This window comes from Mustela nigripes, chromosome 9 (assembly GCF_022355385.1).
Source record: "Mustela nigripes isolate SB6536 chromosome 9, MUSNIG.SB6536, whole genome shotgun sequence".
Lineage (NCBI taxonomy): Eukaryota > Metazoa > Chordata > Mammalia > Carnivora > Mustelidae > Mustela > Mustela nigripes.
Window position 1 is genome coordinate 68,326,522 of NC_081565.1, and position 19,142 is coordinate 68,345,663.

Below are 19,142 nucleotides of genomic sequence, written 5' to 3' on the forward strand. Positions count from 1 at the left end.
GGGTGCTCACGTCATCCGCAAACCTCTACCCACGCGCCAGCGCCGCAACCAACCGAGAAAATAAACAAACCTCCGCGCGCGGCAGCGGGCGCGCCTGGCCCCGCCCCCGCTCCGCCCCGCGGCTCTCACGCCGCCCCCTCCGCCGGGACTTCCCTCCCGCCCTCGCCTCGCAGCCGCGCTCTCCCCGCCCCTCACCGCAGCCTGCAGCCGCGCTCCCCGCCGCGGGCCGCCCAGCCCTTCCAGCCCTCCCAGCCCGGCGCCCGCTCGCGGGGCCCGTTAGTGCCCGGCGCCCGCTCGCGGGGCTGCCGCGCGACCCCTGCCCGGCGCGAGCCCGCCCCCGCCCCTTGACCCAGCCTAGTCCCAACGCCCAGTGCGGCCGCCCCGGGAGCCGCGGGAGCGGCGGCGGCGGGGGGAGGAGGGAGAGGAGGGCCGAGCCGGCGGCCGGGGAGGCCCGGTGAGTACGCGGAGGGCGGGCCCGCCTCGCGGGGGGCCCGCTCCGGCGCCCCTGAGGCGGAGGCTGCACCTCGGCCGCGCCGCTCCGTGCGCCTCGGGCTCGGCGGTTGAGGACTCGGCCTGAGGCGACGGGCCCCGCTGGCCGGAGCCGCTGGGCAGAGGGCGCGGGAGGGCCGCTCCTCGGGAAGGGCCGCGGCCCCGCCGCTCGGCGCAGGGCTCGGGGCGGAGGAGAGGGACCCGCGCCTCCCCAGGCCCCGGCGCCCGGGCCGTGGCTGAGCCTCCCGAGACTCCGCGGGGCCCGGGCCCGTGGGGGGGCTACGGTGGTGGCGGGGCCGCCGAGTGACAGGTGCCGTCGCCCCCTCCCCGCCGCGGGCAGCGCGCTCCTTCGCCCGGAGCCGGAGCCGGGCGCTCAGAAATTTCTGGAGCCACGACCTGACTCGCTGTTTTCTCCCTTTCAGGTTTGGAAGCCGCTTCTCTGCCCGAGTTAGGGTTCGCCCAGCCCTATTTCTTTCTCCGTATACTTTGTGCGAGTAAGTTTTGGAGCATCGGTTGACAGCCTATGGGTGAAATTTGGCTTTCATTCATGAATGAGGTATGGTGGATTACTTTTTGAATAAAGTGCTCCTCCTCCTCCCCGCTAGCTGTTGAAAAGTAAATGAGAGGGGTTTTGAATGTTGTTACTTGCCGTTATTCTTGGGAACAGCAGTCTTTGAGAATTTTTGTCAGATCTCTAGCATGTAGGGGGCTTAGTAGATACGGAACAGTAATGACAAAAATGGCTTATTACATTGTCTTTTCTCTCCAGCTTCTTTTAGATTTTTCATTCTTACCTTAGATTTTACGGTTGAGTGGGTGCTACGGCTTTCACCAGAGGCACTAATGAAAGCTCACTTTTTTTTTTTTTTAAACGGAAAAGCCCATGAATTTTTTTCTACATCGTTCAGTATTATTTATTTCTTTATGTAGTAACTGTGCTTGTGATTGTAGCCTGAATCATCAGCTTAATTCATTTGACCTGGAGCCATGAGAATATTAGAGAAACTTCATGGGAAATTGAAAAATTAAAAATGCTCAGTCTATGGAACTTTAGATTTTGTTTCTCGACAGGTTTGTGACTATACTTGGTGTTAGTCAAATTCTCATTAATGGGAGATATTCTTAATTGTCATAAAGGGTTACAACAGACTTATCTGTACAATACCAATCTAGTAGCTTCACCCTGTGGACTAAGAGCAAAAACCTGGAATTGACCAAAAGAACATTGGGGCAAATGAAAATACACGTATTTTATCTGTGGGAGAATCCTTTAGATCCTCACTCAATACCTGCTTGTACTTTTTGATTTTTCAGCCTCCAGAAATTAAGTGCAGAAGGATTAGGGCAGCAGTACTTAACTGTGAAGAAAAAAATGTAATTTAGGACATAAGTGTGTTGGGAGTGTGGTTTTGGTCTGCACTTGGCAGTTGTTGGTTGTGAACTTTATAAAAAGCCAAAGTGAAAGATACTGTTTAGTTGTGTTATTTGAGGAACACGAAACATGAAATAATATATTTGTTAAAGTTTCACCAGGTACTAAATAACTGATACTCAGTGCCATTTCATTTTATGCTCAATCTGTCTTTTTAAATCTAAGTTACATTTCTAGGAGGCCACACTAATTATATCTACATCATATTAATTTATTGTTTGATTAGGCCAAACTGGTTGATGGTTAATGGAAGATGACTATCATTTTACTAAAGGAATATATCTGGTTGCTCTAGACTGAGGTATGGCTACTGCTGCCATTTTTCTTGACCCTAGAGAGGTCATAGTCTGGCAGGATGAGGTCATAGTGGCAGTGGTCCTCAGAATCTTGGTGGGGGAGTCCAAGAATACCAGCCATTTAGAAATCCTGCCCTTCACCATTTAGGCCATTTGTTTTTAGAGTTCACCTGATGTATCCTAATTTTTTTTAAATCAACACTTTAAAACCAGTTATGTTTCTTAAGCAAATATGTCTCCTAAACAAAATTATCTGTGGTGATCACTTAGTAGCATGGCACTTCTAATGAAACAAACGTGAACTGCTAATAACCATTGTTAACTCGCATTTACATTATGGGAATTGAGGATTATCTGTAGTGTACTTTTACATTTTCTTTTGCTGTACATTCCATATTAAAGTATGTATGTCAATGCATAGATAGCTGTGTACTTGAGGAATACAAGTATATTTTTAAACTTCAGTAAATTTATCTTTTGGGTGCTTAGTCCTGTGGTTTTGTTAGGGATTGACTTTCAGAATGTTGAATTCCTGATTGTAGGTGGCTAGGCACAAGAACAAACATAATTTTAATGGAATCCACTTAATAATAAATATAAAAGTACAGACATATTACAGAGAAGGGAATGATTAAGTTGAGGGGCAGGTCAGAGAAAGCTTCATAGAGATGCTAGCCCCTGAGCAGAATTTTGAAGAGTGAATAGAAGTTTTATGTCGAAAAGAAGGAGGGCATTTTAGCCAGAGGCAACAGAAAAAAAGATATGAACAAGTAAAACTAAATGCATGGTCAGGAAATTTTACGTAGTTTATTTTGCTATAGTACAACATCTAAGGAAGGACAGTTACTGTAGGAAGCCCTAAGATGTGCTATAATATTTGATAAGTCAAATAATTGGATTTTTTTAGTATTGAGTATATATTAAAATGGAGATTCACTATAATTTGATATTACTGTGATCTCAGAGATTTTAGAGATTTGATTATAGAGAAATTAATAGTTTTTACTTATGGTAGTCATTAATAAATTATAGAATATTGTACTTCAGTGTTATGAGCTGCCTGCATATTTATATTTGTGAACTTCTTTTTAATTCTTGTGCATTTTGACCTGAAACAATTGTCTTTACATTTAAAACTTTTTTTTTTTAGAAAGAGTGAGAGAGGGAGAGAGAAAACGCAAGTGGGGGTTGAAGGAAAGGGGGAGAGAGAATCTCCAGGAGACTCCCCACGGAATGTGGAGCCTGACATGGGGCTTCATTCCACAATCCTGAGATCATGACCTTAGCTGAAACCAAGAGTTGGACGCTTAACCAACTGAGCCACCATGTGCCCCTAAAACAGTTGTTTTAAAATTATCTTTGGGAATTTTCTTCTGTCCTTCTCTAAGTACTTCTAAGTTATTTTTATTTTGTTATGAAGTAAAATTGGTATATAACATTAGTTTTAGGTGTACAGCATAATAATTTTATATTTATATATACTACAAAGTGATCATCATCGTAAGTCTAGTTATCTGCTATCTGTTACAATACAATTGACCCCCTTTACCCTTTTCACCTATCTCCCAACCCCTTTCCCTTCTGATAACCACCAGTCTGTTCTCTGTATCTGTGAGTTTTATTTGTTCTTTTGTTTTGCTTTTTAGATTTCACATATATGGTGGAATCTTTCTCTCTGTGAATTATTTCATTTTGCATTATGCCCTCAAGGTCCATTCCTTTTTGTCACAAATGGCAAGATTTCCTTATGTGGCTGAGTAGTAGTCTATTATGTATATATACCGCATTTTCTTTATCTATTCAGACATCAGTGGATACTTAGATTGTTTCCTTGTTTTGGCTGTTATAAACAATACTGCAGTGAAGATAGGGGTGCTTATATTTTTTCAAATTAGTGTTTTTGTTTTCTTTGGGTAAATACCTACTAGTGGAATTGCTGGATCATATAGTAGTTCTGTTTTTAATTTTTTGAGGACTCTCCATACTGTTTTTTCATAGTGGCCTGCCAACAGTATGAAAGGGTTCCCTTTTCTCCACAACCACTCCAACACTTGTTATTTCTTCTCTTATTTGATAATGGGCATTCTGATAGGTGTGTGATGACATCTCATTATGGTTTTGACTTTACTTTCCCTGATGATTAGTGATGTTGAGCATTTTTTTCATATGCCTTTTGGCCATCTGTATGTCTTTGGATAAGCATCATTCAGATCTTATGCCCATTTCTAATTGAATTTTTTGGTCACTGAGTTGTGTGAGTTCTTTATATATTTTGGATAGTAGCTCCTTATCAGATATGTGATTTGCAAATATCTTCTGTTCAGTAGGGTGTCTTTTTGTCTTGATGATTTTTTTTTCTGTACAAAAGTGTTTTAATTTGATGTAGTCTTGTTTATTTTTGCTTTTGTTGCCATTGCCTTTGGCATCAGATCCAAAAATATTAGCAAGAGTGACGTCAAGTAGCTTACTGCCTGTTTCCTTTTCTTTTTCTTTTTTTCTTTCTTTTTTTTTTTTTTTTTTAAAGATTTTACTTCTTTGTCAGAGAGAAAGAGGGAGAACGCACACAAGCAAAGGAGTGGCAGGCTCCCTGCTGAGCAGGGAGCCCAATGTGGGACTCTATCCCAGGACCCTGGGAGCATGACCTGAGCCAAAGGCAGTCACTTAAATGATTGAGCCACCCAGTTGTCCCAGCCTGTTTTCCCATAGGAGTTTTATGGTTTCTGGTCTCACATTTAGGTGTTTAATCCATTTTGAGTTAATTTTTGTGTATAATATAATGTGGTACAGTTTCATTGTTTTGCATAAAACAATGGTTTTCCCAGCACCATTTATTGAAGAGAGTGTCCTTTTCTCATTGTGTATTTTTTCTTCCTCTGTTGTAAATTAAATAACCTTGTTTGGGATCAGTTTTCTGGGCTCTATTCTGTTCTATTGGTTTATGTGTCTATCTTTATAGCAGTACCATTCAGTTTCGATTACTATGGCTTTGTAATATAGCTTGAAATTAGAAGCGTGTTATCTCTAGCTTTGTTCTTTGCCTTTAACTTATGTTTAAAAAGGGACTCAAAGGGAAGAGGAGAAGCTTAAAGAGTAATCATTATATTTCTGGACTAAAAACCTGATTTGTATAGATTCTTAGTAATATGTAAAGGCCTATTTAATTTATAGCACTAGCCACCACATTCATACACTGACCAATGTTGGTAGCTTACAAGATGTCTGCTATGTAGTTTTTGTATATCTTAATTATGTCTATATCACGTAAGGGTATATAAACATCTGAGTATTTGAGTATTTGTATTTTAAAGACCACATGAGACAGAAAGAAAAGGAAAATGGTAAGGAGGATGAGAAGTGCTCTATATAAACCTACTCATGCTCATATCTCTTAGCTATGACGGTAGGTGGAGATGCAGAAGTTTAGGACACAAGACTGAAGGAGTAGTATTCTGAAGGTATATTAACCCTAGCCATTCCCTGAAATAGTGTCTTTAAAAATAAAAAAGCCTGGTGTTTTCATGGTCTGCCTTTGTATCCCCTTTTCTCTCCAGCGTTTACCAAAAAAGTTTCAAATAAATCCCTGGATTGTATAAGATAACCATCTTTTTGCAAATTCTGAACAATTTATTAATGAAGGTAATGTTCTCTTAAAGGCATGCACCAAGCAGTCTTTCATAATTGTTCTCTGTCTTTTGTGCATCATTAACAGGAAAGACCAGAGCATCAAGGACAGAGAAGTCAATATTGCATTGAGTACATTATGTTTATCTTTTTGAATTTAGGTATAGATAGCCATTTGCCCTTTCCAAAATGACTTTTTTTCTTATAGAAGAAATATGGTTATTATAGAATATTTGGGGAAAGAGTGAAAACTACTGAAAAGGAAATAAGCATAATGCACAGTCCTGTGCATTTCCTTCTTTTTGGTATGTATGAAAGCTATATACATATTTACAAATTTGGGATTTTTTAATATTTTTATTTCCTCCTTTCAGTTAAAATTTACCACCACCCCCCCCCCCCCGCACCTCGCCACACTTCTGAAGTACTGGTTAGTGTGCCTTTTACTTGCTGCATCAATTTCTTTCTTGGCTGTTAAGGTGGATGATGTGTTAGCTATTATATATATATATTTTTTAAGATTTTTATTTATTTGAGAGAGAGCATGTGGCCACATGTGTGCATGTGAATGGGGGGAAGACAGAAGGAGACAATCTTTCAAGCAGACCCAGTGCTGAGCATGGAGCCAGTCCAGGACCCATGACACCTGAGCCAAAACCAAGAGTCGTACACTTAACCCACTGAATCACCCAGGCACCCCCCTACCCCCTGCCTTTTAAAGTATAGTATGTAGCATAGATGATGAAGCTCTTCCAGTTGTCCCATTTCCTTACTCCCTCAGTTGTTATGTGTAGTGCAAGGGGTGGCCACTATTCTGTTCTGTTATGTAGCCCTGCCCCAGACCAAACAAGGGATCATTATAGGTGAACATTTCCTTCTTTCTGTCTACCATTTCTTGAGTTAAAGTATTTTGACACTCAGGTTGCTGAGGTGTATCATAGGTAGCTGCCTCCTCAGAAAAATGTTTTTTGTTTTTTTACTGTTTCTCATTTAATACTCTTTGTTCTCATGCTTTCTTTTCAGTTTATCATTCTTTTATTACTTCTTTTCATTCATTCAGGAATTGTTTATTGTCTGTCTGCTGTGTGTCTACTGTTTAAAACATAGTCCCTTCTGTGATTTTGGGGTTTCAGGTAGATTGGTGTTTCCCTCTGCCGTTTGTTAGGTATAATCTTCTCTTTTCAGTGGTTGACTGCTTGATCCCTACTTCTCAGGGCCTAAACACTTTTTCCCTTCATTTCATAGGTTAAAATCTTAACTTTGAGAATGGCTAGATGTTGATTTAAGTTTCCAATCACTTTTTGCACTCAAGTCAGACATGCTTAGCCAAATTTTTAAATAGCTTGTGCCAGTTCTCCTGTGCCTCATAGGACCTCAAGTCACGCTTTGGTTAGTAATTGTATTAAGAACACCAGCAGCCATCTACATTTGAGTGCTTCTGCTGTTCTGGCAACTGTTCTAAGCACATCACATAGATTATTTAATCTTTACAGCATCACAGTGAAATATGCATTCTTGTCCCCATTTCACAGATGAGGAAACTGAGAGATCAGATGGGTTGCTCGGGAGCTCTCAATAAGCAGCAGGTTGAACAGGTTTGACTAGGGATTCTTGTTCCAGGTTGCCATCATAGGCTAGTGCTTTCCTGCCGTTTGATTTCTGCATTACAACCATGAAAGACCAGAGCATCTCACTGCCCCCAAACTGGGAAGGGATCCTCAGTGTCTATGTGGAGTGGGCTGGAAAAAACGTGTTACGTTTGCTTTATAGGATATGATTAGGATAAGTAAAACAAAATATAAAGTATTAGGAAAGATACTAAATGCTGAGTTTGTGTAAAACTTTAGAATCTTTTCAGGGTTACGCATGAGAAAATTGTTGCTTGCTTCCATGAACAGAAGTTTTTAAATAACAGATTTGTGGGTGCCTGGGTAGCTCAGTGGGTTAAAGCCTCTGCCTTTGGCTTGGGTCATGATCCCAAGGTCCTGGAATTGAGCCCCACATTGGGCTCTCTGCTCAGCGGGGAGCCTGCTTCCCTTCCTCTCTCTCTGTCTGCCTCTCTGCCTGCTTGTGATCTCTGTCAAATAAATAAAATCTTAAATAGAATAAATAAATAACAGTTTTGTCCCTGAAATAAGAACATACAATTCCTGATCCAGACTTTCCCACTGAAATTTTATTTGGATGAGTAGGTAATAAAAATAAATCATTTTTAATAAGTATTCAATCATTTATAACAGTTGAAATTATTTTTAAAGAATCCAAAAGTTTTTCTCATAGAAAATGTAGTAAAGAATTTCTTAAATTTTTTTGTAGTAAGAATTTCTTGTGATAAAATGAAAGGAGTTCAGATTCAATTGGACTTTCTAACTTCAAGTGTTTAAAATAACCGAGCTCTTATTTTCAGAAAGCATATGCATTGTTTGAGCAGTCACCTTGCAGCTACACTTTATGCCATTAAAAAGGCGTACCACTGACAAGTGAGAGGAAGTATCTGCGCCTTGTGAATGGAGAGCTTTCAGGCCATTGCTTGGAACCTTGCTTACTAGGAGATGTTGTACTTTCCCACTCCTGACAGCAGCTGCTGTTCCCTGTACTGCATGTGTTGCATTTGGGGTAGCTAGAGCACAAACTTTCCCAACAGTTTCCTGGGCCTGCCTACCCTGACAGGCACAAGTGCATCCTGTGCTGGTCTGATGAAACAGATTTCCAGGGCCTCACGTACTTCCCTCTTCACAGCTGACGGGTAACCACAGCGCAGCATGTGCAGGCACTGCCCCCTTCGGGGCACCTGATGAGGCTGCTTGCATCTGGTGGTGGCCTGCCCAGCATCTCTGAATGCTCCAGAGTTTTCTTAGGTGCCCAAAGGTCTAAGGGAAACTTTATTGGAGGATACATTGGTAAGGAAGCTGTGCCACAGAAAGAAAATTCTGTGAGCTTTGTGGAGATGTGTTTGACATATGCAAACGTTTAACACAAGTAGAGCAGTCTAAATGTGACATTCATGGTTTTGATATCAGTCCTAGAATGGAAAAGAAATTTGTGTAAGATATCAGTCATGATAAAGCTAGTTATACTGTAACAACATCCCCAAAATTTCTGCATCTTAAAGCAGCAAAGTTGCTGTCTTGCTTAAGCTGTGTATCCATTTCAGGTGAATAAGAGACTTTATTCATTATAATTTCAGACCCAACAGACCTGACCAGTGGAGACTCCCATCTCAACCTATATTTCAACAATCACAGAAGCAGGAACCGTATTCTGACTTTTAAAGGTTTTGAAGCTTATATTTCACTGGCCAAAGTAACTCACATGGTCATGTCTCCATTCAGTAGGAGAGTGGTGCATAATTCTCCTTCAGGGAGGGTCAGTGAATATTTGTGAATGTCTAACCCATGCAGGTTATAGTCCCAGTAGTTAAAATTAAATGTACTAATAGTTGTTGAGCAACTGTGTAGGATCATTGTATTTAAAGGACTCAAAGCAGCTAAAACTTAAAGGAATTTTTCACGTGGCATGTTGAAGTAGAGTTAATACTTTACATAATTTTTTTTTAAGTGAATTTTCTTTTTTAAGATTATTTATTTATTTGACAGAAGGAGAGATGACAAGTGGGCAGAGAGGAGAGAGAGTGGAAGCAGGCTCCCTGCTGAGCAGAGAGCCTGATGTGGGGCTCGATCCCAGGACCCTGAGATCATGACCTGAGCTGAAGGCAGAGGCTTAACCCACTGAGCCACCCAGGCGCCCCTCCATAATGCTTTTGAGTCTTGAACTTTTTTATTTTTTCATGTCTTCTCCCTTGTAGGAACTTATAAAGTCTTAATTCTCATGCTTGCAGCAAAGATTTAAGCCTAAAAATATGTCATAATTTGTCAGTATGAAGTCATTTCTATATGTTATGGTATTTATCTTGTTTTGTGTATTTTTGAACATAGGCGCAATAGGTCTTAACAGGATATTTATAATAAAAATACTTTAATAACTACTAGGTGGTATCTTCAAATATCAGCTCTTATTTTCTTTAATTTTAACAGGAAACTCAAGGATTTCCAAATAATTTTCTGGATTTTTTTTCAGTTAAAATGGAAGATTCCTTTTCTTCTTTGTTCCCTCCTAAAAACAAACAAACTGTAGTATGTGGTTAGCTTTCAGAATGGACCCCAATGATTCTCATTTCTAGCATTTTTACTTTTGCATAGTCCCATATCACATTGAATGGTGTAATCTGTGTAAACGAGGATATTTTAGAAGTGACAGTAGTTAGTTTGGATAGGGGTGCTGTGGCTTGAGATAGATATGTTAAAACTATAGAGAAAAGGAAATGATTAATACAAAAATCAGGGTAATAGTTATCTCTGGCCAGGGCAGTTGGGACGCTGTTGGTGAGAGGCACAGGGTGGGTTAAATTTTTCTTTTATTTTTTTAAATTTAATTTTATTTTTTCAGTGTTCCAAGATTCATTGTTTATGCACCACACCCAGTGCTCCATACAATATGTGCCCTCCTTAATAACCACCACCAGGCCCTCCCAACATCCCCCCCTCCAAAATGGTTAAAATTTTCTTAATTTTAGTGCTGGGATCTTGGAGTGTTCATTTATTTACAAACAATTTTTATTCGGTTGTGTACTTGATACATTTCAAAATAAAATGAACCAATTTCTGAGTTTCACAATCTGTTTCTTTTTGAATGGAAAGAGCACAGAGTCTTCCTAGTAGTTATAGGGCCTCTTACTTTGAACTTGGAGAGCAGAGTTCAACAAACCTAGGTTTAGGTCATGACTCTGCCTCTAACTTGCAGAATGACCTTAAGCAAGTCACTTATCCAGTCCAAGCACCAGTTGCCTCCTCTGTAAAACTAAATTAATGATTTGGGTGAGATATTACTGTAGGACCTTTAATACCCTGAGTCTAAAAGGTCTCTCAGGGTACACTGAAACTAATGAAGCAGAAGATAATGTGGAACGTGATTTTGATAAGTATCCTTTGGTTGAGGAAATAGAGGTTCTCTGTTCTGCTGTCAGTTCTGTGACTTAGTAGTAGTTTCCAGAATCAAACTTAAGGCAATATTTTGTGTATGATAAGAGTGTTCTTCCTTTTCTATTCCTTTTTCCCCCTCTTGAAAGTTAGAGATGAACATGGAGTTGGACTAAGGGCCTCTGTGTGCAGTGAAAAATATTCCTACCGCTCCATATTGATTTAGGGTGTTCTCTGTAAATATGTATATATTATTAGCAGTATATTTAAAAGAAGAAAATAATGAGTTTTAAAAAACCATATTTGGAAAAATGAATACATTTTATTTGTGGTAGTCTTGCAATAGTCTGTGAAATCTCAGTCTCCTTTTTTCTATTTTATATTATACAATTTTATATTGTTTACTCAATAAAGAATGTTATTGCCAGTAGGTGGGTATGAATCCAAATATGACTAAATCCAGTGTCAGGGGAAGTGTGTGTGTGTGTGTGTGTGTGTGTGTGTGTGTGTTTAACACTGTTCTAGAATCTAGAACATATTTTACTGATTATGTTTACTCATCTGGCCCTTCTTTTCCCTCCCCACAGGAATTATTCTTGATAGAAATATCTTAAAATAGAAATCTTTACAATGGCCTCAGCAGTACTTAGTTCTGTTCCCACTACTGCTTCTCGTTTTGCCCTATTGCAAGTAGATAGTGGCAGTGGTTCTGATTCTGAGCCTGGAAAAGGCAAAGGTCGGAATACTGGAAAGTCTCAAGCAAGCAAATCAACTACAAATGAGAAAAAGAGAGAAAAAAGAAGAAAAAAGAAGGAACAGCAACAGAGTGAAGCAAATGAGGTAAAAATTATAACTTTATGTCTACTTTCCCGCTGTAAGCAGAAGTCCAAACCAAGGAGTCTGCAAGGACCAGGCTCTCTGTGAGACTGTGTGGTCTTCCTGGGCTCTTCCTACTCCTTGTGGCTGTCAGTCCTTGGCATTCCTTGGCTCATGGCTGTGTCACTTCAGTCTTTACCTTTGCTTTTACTTGGCGTTGTTTGTGTATCTCTGTCTTCACCTCTTCTTATAGGGACAACTGTTGTATTGGATTAGGCCCACTCTCATTCAGTGTAACCCCTCATGAGGTACCTTGATGACATCTGTGAGATCTCATTTTCCAAATAATGTCACATTCACAGAAACCCTGCTTTTTTCAGGCCTAAGATAAATCTTTTGGGGGATTACAATGCAATCCATAATAACCTCTCACCGTTCGAACTACTGCATCTCAGATGATGATGATGATGATGATGACACTTTGTTGGGAGTGGTTTGGCTGGTCCAGTTTTAGCTCATTATGTTACTTTGTGAACTAGGCCCTGTATTTTTAAGGACTACCAAAGTACTTTCTCTCACTATTTAAACTGTAAAATTTGTAAGCCATTAAACTTGAATCTTTTTTAGTCCATGATATTGCCTTTTTTTTAAGTAGAGTTGATATATGTTGTATATATATCTATCTATCTATCTTAAATTTATAATGTTAATTATAAGAAAGGCATATTTTAAGCACTCTGCCTTTATTGAGTCCTTTATTCCTCACAACAATCCTTTAAGGTAATTGGTGCATTAAATTATATTATCATTATCCCATTAAAATTTTTTTTCTTTTATTTGAGGGTAGTTGACACAATGCTATGTTAATTTCAAGTGTGTAATATAGTGATTCAACAAATTTATCCATTATACTATGCTTACCACAAATCTTACAATGCCATATTAGTTTCAGGTGTACTGCATAGTCAAAAGCACACTTGTTATACTGTTTTCTACTCCTATAAACTTCTTAAGTAAATCAGAATCATTAAAATGATGGTATAATAGAATACAATCCATTTTCAAACCCACCAATGTTATCTAAATACGATGAAATTAATATTTTACAAAGATTAAGAACACAGTGATTCTGAGAACATAATGAATGGAATAGTATTTGGAATATAAAAATTTTTTTAACTTACCAAAAAAATCATTAGTATTCCAGAATTGGTAGACTGACTTTAATATGCTTTTTGTTTGTTTCATAGCTCAGGAATCTTGCTTTTAAGAAAATTCCCCAGAAATCCTCCCATGCCATTTGTAATGCTCAACATGAGCTTTCATTACCAAACCCAGTGCAGAAGGATTCACGAGAAGAAAATTGGCAAGAGTGGAGGCAAAGAGATGAGCAGGTACAGTTAAGTAAATCGGATTATTTTGCTTTGTATTTCAGTGAATTTATGAATTTTTAAAATGTTAGTGCATCTGAGTCCATGACACCACTGTTCTGAGGAGCATTTTATATTGGATTAATTCACACATCTTTGTACTTTTAATAAGAGGTTCTGTTTTTCATCCACTAAGAAAAAATTGATACATTTATTATTTTGTTACCTTTGGTAATTCAAAGCGGTTATTTTGTGAGTTTTCACTTTATCTGCCTTTTTACAAATGGGGGAGAGATTGGGAAGGTAAAATAACAGGATTAAATTATTTCAGGTAAAAAAAAATCAGTATTTGTAGGGTCCAAGGTCTCTTGTTAAAAATACTCAGTTACAATTTTGCTTCAAAAAGGAAGACTTTAAAGGGGAAGATTTCCTTTTCAACTTTTTTGGGAAAAATTTATTTATTTGTTTATTTGAGAGAAAGAAAGCATGAGCAGAGGAGAGGAGCAGAGGGAGAGGGAGAAGGAAACTCCCCGCTGAGCAGGGAGCCCGATGCAGGGCTTTATCCCTGGACCCTGGGATCATAAAGACAGATGTTTAAGCTGCTGAACCACCGAGGCCGCCCCCTTGTTTTCAACTTTGATGTACAATAGTTTATGGCATTTGTTAGTTTCTTTAACCTATTTACATGACACATTGTGCTTCTGTTAAATAAATATTATTAATAACAAAACAAAATAGATGATTTTTAAGATCAATCAGTTCTGGTGTGTGTGCTGTTCAGGAAAATAACATACTAACCCTGGAATGTACTCTAGGAGAGGCTGTATGTATGGGAAATGAATAGTAATTTATTTGCTTACCTGTGAAACTGGCAGTTGATATGTTGGGAATAGGTATTGTTCTAGCAGATGTTTGGTTTAGTAGAGTACTATACCCATCATGCTTTAGTTACCAGTTTTGAAAGAATTAGAACATACTAAACTGCACTCTTAAGACAAAAACTATATTAGTTATAACATTTTTGTTAGGGTTTTGTAATGCCTTAGGTGCATTATCAATAGTGTCAATTATTACACGAGACCTGTGCAAAAATGCTGCTTAAAAGATATTTCCAGACAGTGGTATACTGGATAAATCATCTTGTGTTAAAACCTCTAGTTTTTTTTTTTTTTAAAGATTTTATTTATTTATTTATTTGACAGAGAGAGATCACAAGTAGACAGAGAGGCAGGCAGAGAGAGAGGGAAGCAGGATCCCTGCTGAGCAGAGAGCTCGATGCGGGACTTGATCCCAGGACCCGGGGATCATGACCTGAGCCGAAGGCAGCGGCTAAACCCACTGAGCCACCAGGCACCCAGAACCTCTAGTTTTTATTTGATTATTTCTTTTTTCCTTCTGTAGCATTCATTATGACAGATTCTTCTGGTTTATAAGTATAAATGTAATGATCTACTTGTTTAGACAGTAATAGAATTGACCAGTATCTTCACCAGAGAGAATTTCTCTCACTTTGGGCACTGGAAAATTAATGAAGGAAAACTACTCAAATTTGCACCAAAATAAATTTCATGTAATGTGGGAACTTGAGCACAGATATTTGATTGCCCTTCTTCCTGCCCCCTCTGAATGCTGCCAAAATGACCAGGTAATTATGAAAAGGAAATAGTTGACTTGGCTCTTACCCTGTATAAGAATGTTATCCCAGGCTCAGGAACTTCAGAGGATTTCTGCTGGGTATACTCTTGATGGGTCACTTAGGAAAACCTGATGCCATATTTGGAATTCTCACTTGCAGGAAAATAATCAAGGTCTTGGGAGATAGAGTAGATCCTCAGATAATTATATTGGTAAGTAAAGAATAGATAAGGGCAGGCTTTGGAACAGATGGATAGTAAACCATTTGGAATCTATTTTACTATGTGGCATAACAGATTTTAAAAGTAGGAACCAGGGAGTGACTAGACTAGGCAGAAAGCACATAGTATGGTGGGTGTTCTCCCTGACACAGTAAAGGAATAACACAATGAGAAATTACAGTATTGAGGGAGATAAGACAGAGAGATGGCTGTAGAAAGCTTGTTTGTTATGTGACTACTTATTTCAAACACAAAAGAGAAATTTTGCTAAGACAAACTTTCCTACTCTTAAATCATCAAGGCAATAAGGTAAGTTGACATCATTTAAGCTTGAGCATAAAATCTGAGAGTTGGTGTTAAATAGCAGCTAGGTGGACAGTAATGAAGCATCCATTCCTTCTCCATGTAAGAAAACACTGGATCTTAGTTGATCTCACATCAACTGAAGCAGTTTGTGCCCCACGAAAGGAAAAGAACATTGTACTTAGTGTCCAAAGTGAAAGTATACTTTGAAAAAAATTTATTACAGGAAGCGAAAGTTGATTGTAGACACTACCTGTTCTTTTGCCTTAATAAAAACCCAGGGGCTAGAACATCTTGTAAAAGTCAAGGAGGTTAGTAATGTTATAAAGCAAGGTGAGGTGATAGACTGAGATGAAAAGTGGACAAGAGAAATTGAAAGGGAGGGAAGTGGGTGAAATAAAAAATTAGGGAAATAAAATCATAGCAGAATTAAAAGTTTCATTAGAACATTCATTAGAACAGACTATACACTGAAGAAGATTGAGTCAGTTGTATGGAGGAAATTTGAGCTATATTTTGCCAATATAATCAGCATGATAGATTGGAACACAGAAGTGAAATCCAACAGAGGCATAATTAGTGTCCCCACAACAATCAGAATAGAGGCAGTCATTAAAGATAATATTGATACTGGGTGATGGACATTGGGGAGGGTATGTGCTATGGATTGTGCTATGGATATGGAGTGCTGTGAATTGTGTTAAGACTGACGAGTCACAGACCTGTATCCCTGGAACAAATAATACATTATATGTTAATAAACTAAAAATAAATAATTAAAAAAAAACAAAGATAATACTGATAGAAATTTTCCTAAGCTAAGTAAAGTTCTCCAGTCTGAGCTTGAAAGAATTTAAGCCTTTTTAAAAGACTTTTTTGGGAAAACTTTAAAAAAGACTTTTAAAAAGATTCTAATTTCAAGAATGAGAGACAAAATAGTATTCTGTGTATATATATATATATGTGTGTGTACATATGTGTGTGTATATACATACATATATATACTCTGTATGTATATATACCTACACATGGGAGAAAACAAGATGAAAAATCAGGCTGGTTACTTTAAATGCCAGAATTGAAATGCTAGGACCAAAAGTTCCATATCTGGCCAAGGTGTCATTTTTGTGAAGGCTAAAGAAATACATTTCTAGATATGAAAGGGCTAAGGAGGCATACCGCCAGTATCCTTTCTGTAAACTCTTCTGAAATATGCTCCTGCCAATTAAAAGGCAAATCTAAATAACGAGCACAACAATTGGAAAACACCAGTGGCAAGCATTGAAACCAATTTAGTGCAGAATTAACTCTAAGTTATGATTGTAAATGCTTGTTACAGAGAAATCGACTCACGTGAAAAATTTGTCTAAAGTGAATACGAAAATTAGGAAGGAAATTGGTTGGAGAAGCCAGTGGGTATTTAAAATTTTTCAAAATGGGTACAAGATAGATAGTTCCAAGTGTGATTTTTTTTTTTATATTTTAAAGAGAACAATTTTTCATTCTATGAGCTTAAAGTCAGTTGAAGAAAAAAAGCTAAACCTCGTCCATATAAGCAAAGTGACAAAGCCCAGGAATATGCAAGGAAGCCTTTGAAATAAGGTATAAAAACAATAATAGACATTTCATTTAATAAATGTAAATAGTTGAATTTACTCATTAAAAGACCAATGTAGACCAACTGCCTGGACCACATTTTGATCTTAATTTTTATGTTTTCCTTAACATTAAAAATTGTGACGGGCGCCTGGGTGGCTCAGTGGGTTAAGCCGCTGCCTTCGGCTCGGGTCATGATCTCAGGGTCCTGGGATCGAGTCCCGCGTCGGGCTCTCTGCTCAGCAGGGAGTCTGCTTCCTCCTCTCTCTCTCTCTGCCTGCCTCTCTGCCTACTTGTGATCTCTCTCTGTCAAATAAATAAATAAAATCTTTAAAAAAAAATTTTAAAAAAATTGTGACACATTAACCCTGAAAGGATAGATTCAGGCTATTCAGGATACTGTGTGTTTTGCTGAGGTATGCTATGAAACTGCTGGAAATTGTAGAGATAATCTTTAAAGCACTATTAGTGTTTAAAGAACTGTTTCTATCTCATTTTCCCTCTCACAGACTTGTATGTGTCCCAGTGTACTTCAGCATGGAAAGATAGTCTTATATTTCCTTTTTCTTTGCAGAGTTGTATGCATCAAAAGTGGTACTTGCTTCACACTTGAAATGGGTGAATTTTATGTGATATATGAAATACGTTAATTATATCTCAGTAAAGCCATTTTTTAAAAAGATGAATAGTTCGTGGCTTTGATTTAGTTATATTTATAATTTTTGCTTCTTCTTTTAATACTCAGTTAAGGGACATCTGACACCTGAGTGGCTCAGTGGGTTAAAGTGTCTTTGGCTGAGGTCATGATCCCAGGGTGGTGGGATCAAGCCCCATGTCAGGTTCTCTGCTCAGCAGGGAGCCTGCTTCCTCCAATCTCTCTCTCCGCCTGCCTCTCTCCCTACTTGTGATCTCTGTCAAATAAATAAATCTTTAAAAAAAATCAATTAAGATCAAGAAATGTCCTCTTCACCAGTATCTGTTGCCTGGGAATAAACCTCTGTGTAGATGTTGTTTTCCTTTATTCATGATACATTGGTATTGCTGATTCTGGTGTACTTTATGTTAAGTCCGCATCATGGCTCAAAAGCAAATTAACTGAATAGAAAAATTTCTACTCACGGATTTTTTAGTGATAAACTGATAAAATATCATTGTATATTTCTTCCTCTTATTGATTCAATATCCTATTGAAACTGGTTTTGTCCAGCTCTAAAGTGAAGTATCAGCTAGCATGTGCACAATCGTAATTGTTCTTGTACAGTGAAACCTCCGGTCCATCTGATAAAGGTGTTTTGCCAATAGCTTGTTATGTTTTTTGTTTGTTTGTGATTTGTGATATTTGTCATTAACCTCATGGCTGGTATAAGAAGTCCCTTGGCAATTTGTTAACTTGCGCTTGTTTCCCTATAAGGAGTGCAAGTTCATAAATCCTCTGTATTTTTTGGCTCTTTCTTTAGCAAAAAAGTCCATCACCTTTGTTCTGGAAAAAGCATTATGTGGTGCTTGTTCTGGAAAGACTTCGAAAGTGAAACAAGAATATGGTGTCTTCAGGCCACTGGTCTGACCATGTTTCATAGCAGGCAGCTAGGAACAAATATATTGACTCAATAAATCAAAATTTCAAATGCTCACTATCATAATTTCAAATGCTCACTATCATAAATTTCTACTTATAATGTATAGTCTGACACATACAGATTTATGTTCTATATTCACTGTGTTAGAGTTCTGTTCACTTAACAATTCATGGTGTTTCTATAAGTAGCATTATTTACAGTTCTGTTTTCCTTCCTACTTTTAATCCTTCAGTAAATCATTAAACCATTTTTGTTACTTGGGTGGCGTAATAAAGCATACAACAAATATGCAGATTTAAAAATTGTGAACAACACTTAGAAGACATGAAGATACTTTATCAAAATAAGCTGAACCTAATAATTAGTGTGTACACGCAGATCCAGTTTTTGTAGAATGTTGACAGCCTTTAAAATTGTAATGTTCAATAAGAATATTAGAAGATTTTTGGGAAAATAATTCTGCCTTCCCAATTAGTGAAAGATATGTGGTCCACACTCTGAAGCTCATGGAGTTAGAGGACCACAGGGCAGTGCTGCTGTTGTGGCTAAAGAAGCAATTGGCTGTAAGCATTAGATTGTCTTCAGAATGGTGTCTGTGTTGTGTTACAAAATCCTGTTCCCATGATGCCTGTGGGAAATGAGGAGTAACTCTTCATTTGGAATTTGTTTTGCTTGGATGTAAAATGGGTAAAATTGTTATGGAACTTAGACTTACAAATTAATTTTTTTAGATCTAGTTCCAAAAGACTTGCTGGCCTTCCCATTTTTCTTTTTTTTTTTTTTTTTTTTTTTTTTTTTTTTTTATTTTTT

General features: G+C 38.3%; 1 protein-coding gene across 3 annotated transcripts in view; it reads left to right on the plus strand.

Moving 5' to 3' along the window:
- The first annotated feature begins 293 nt into the window (after nt 1-293).
- GKAP1 (G kinase anchoring protein 1) overlaps nt 294-19,142 on the plus strand; it is an 80,546-nt gene continuing 61,697 nt past the window's right edge. Inside the window, exons 1-4 of one of the 3 annotated variants that reach the window (XM_059411787.1) lie at nt 294-454; nt 912-1,045; nt 11,402-11,654; nt 12,881-13,024. In XM_059411787.1, coding sequence (XP_059267770.1) covers nt 11,445-11,654; nt 12,881-13,024 — 354 coding nt within the window. In that variant the 5' untranslated portion in view covers nt 294-454; nt 912-1,045; nt 11,402-11,444. Of the gene's footprint in view, nt 455-646; nt 800-911; nt 1,046-11,401; nt 11,655-12,880; nt 13,025-19,142 lie in introns of those variants that run through there. The other 2 variants (XM_059411785.1, XM_059411786.1) reach the window with 2 other exon arrangements.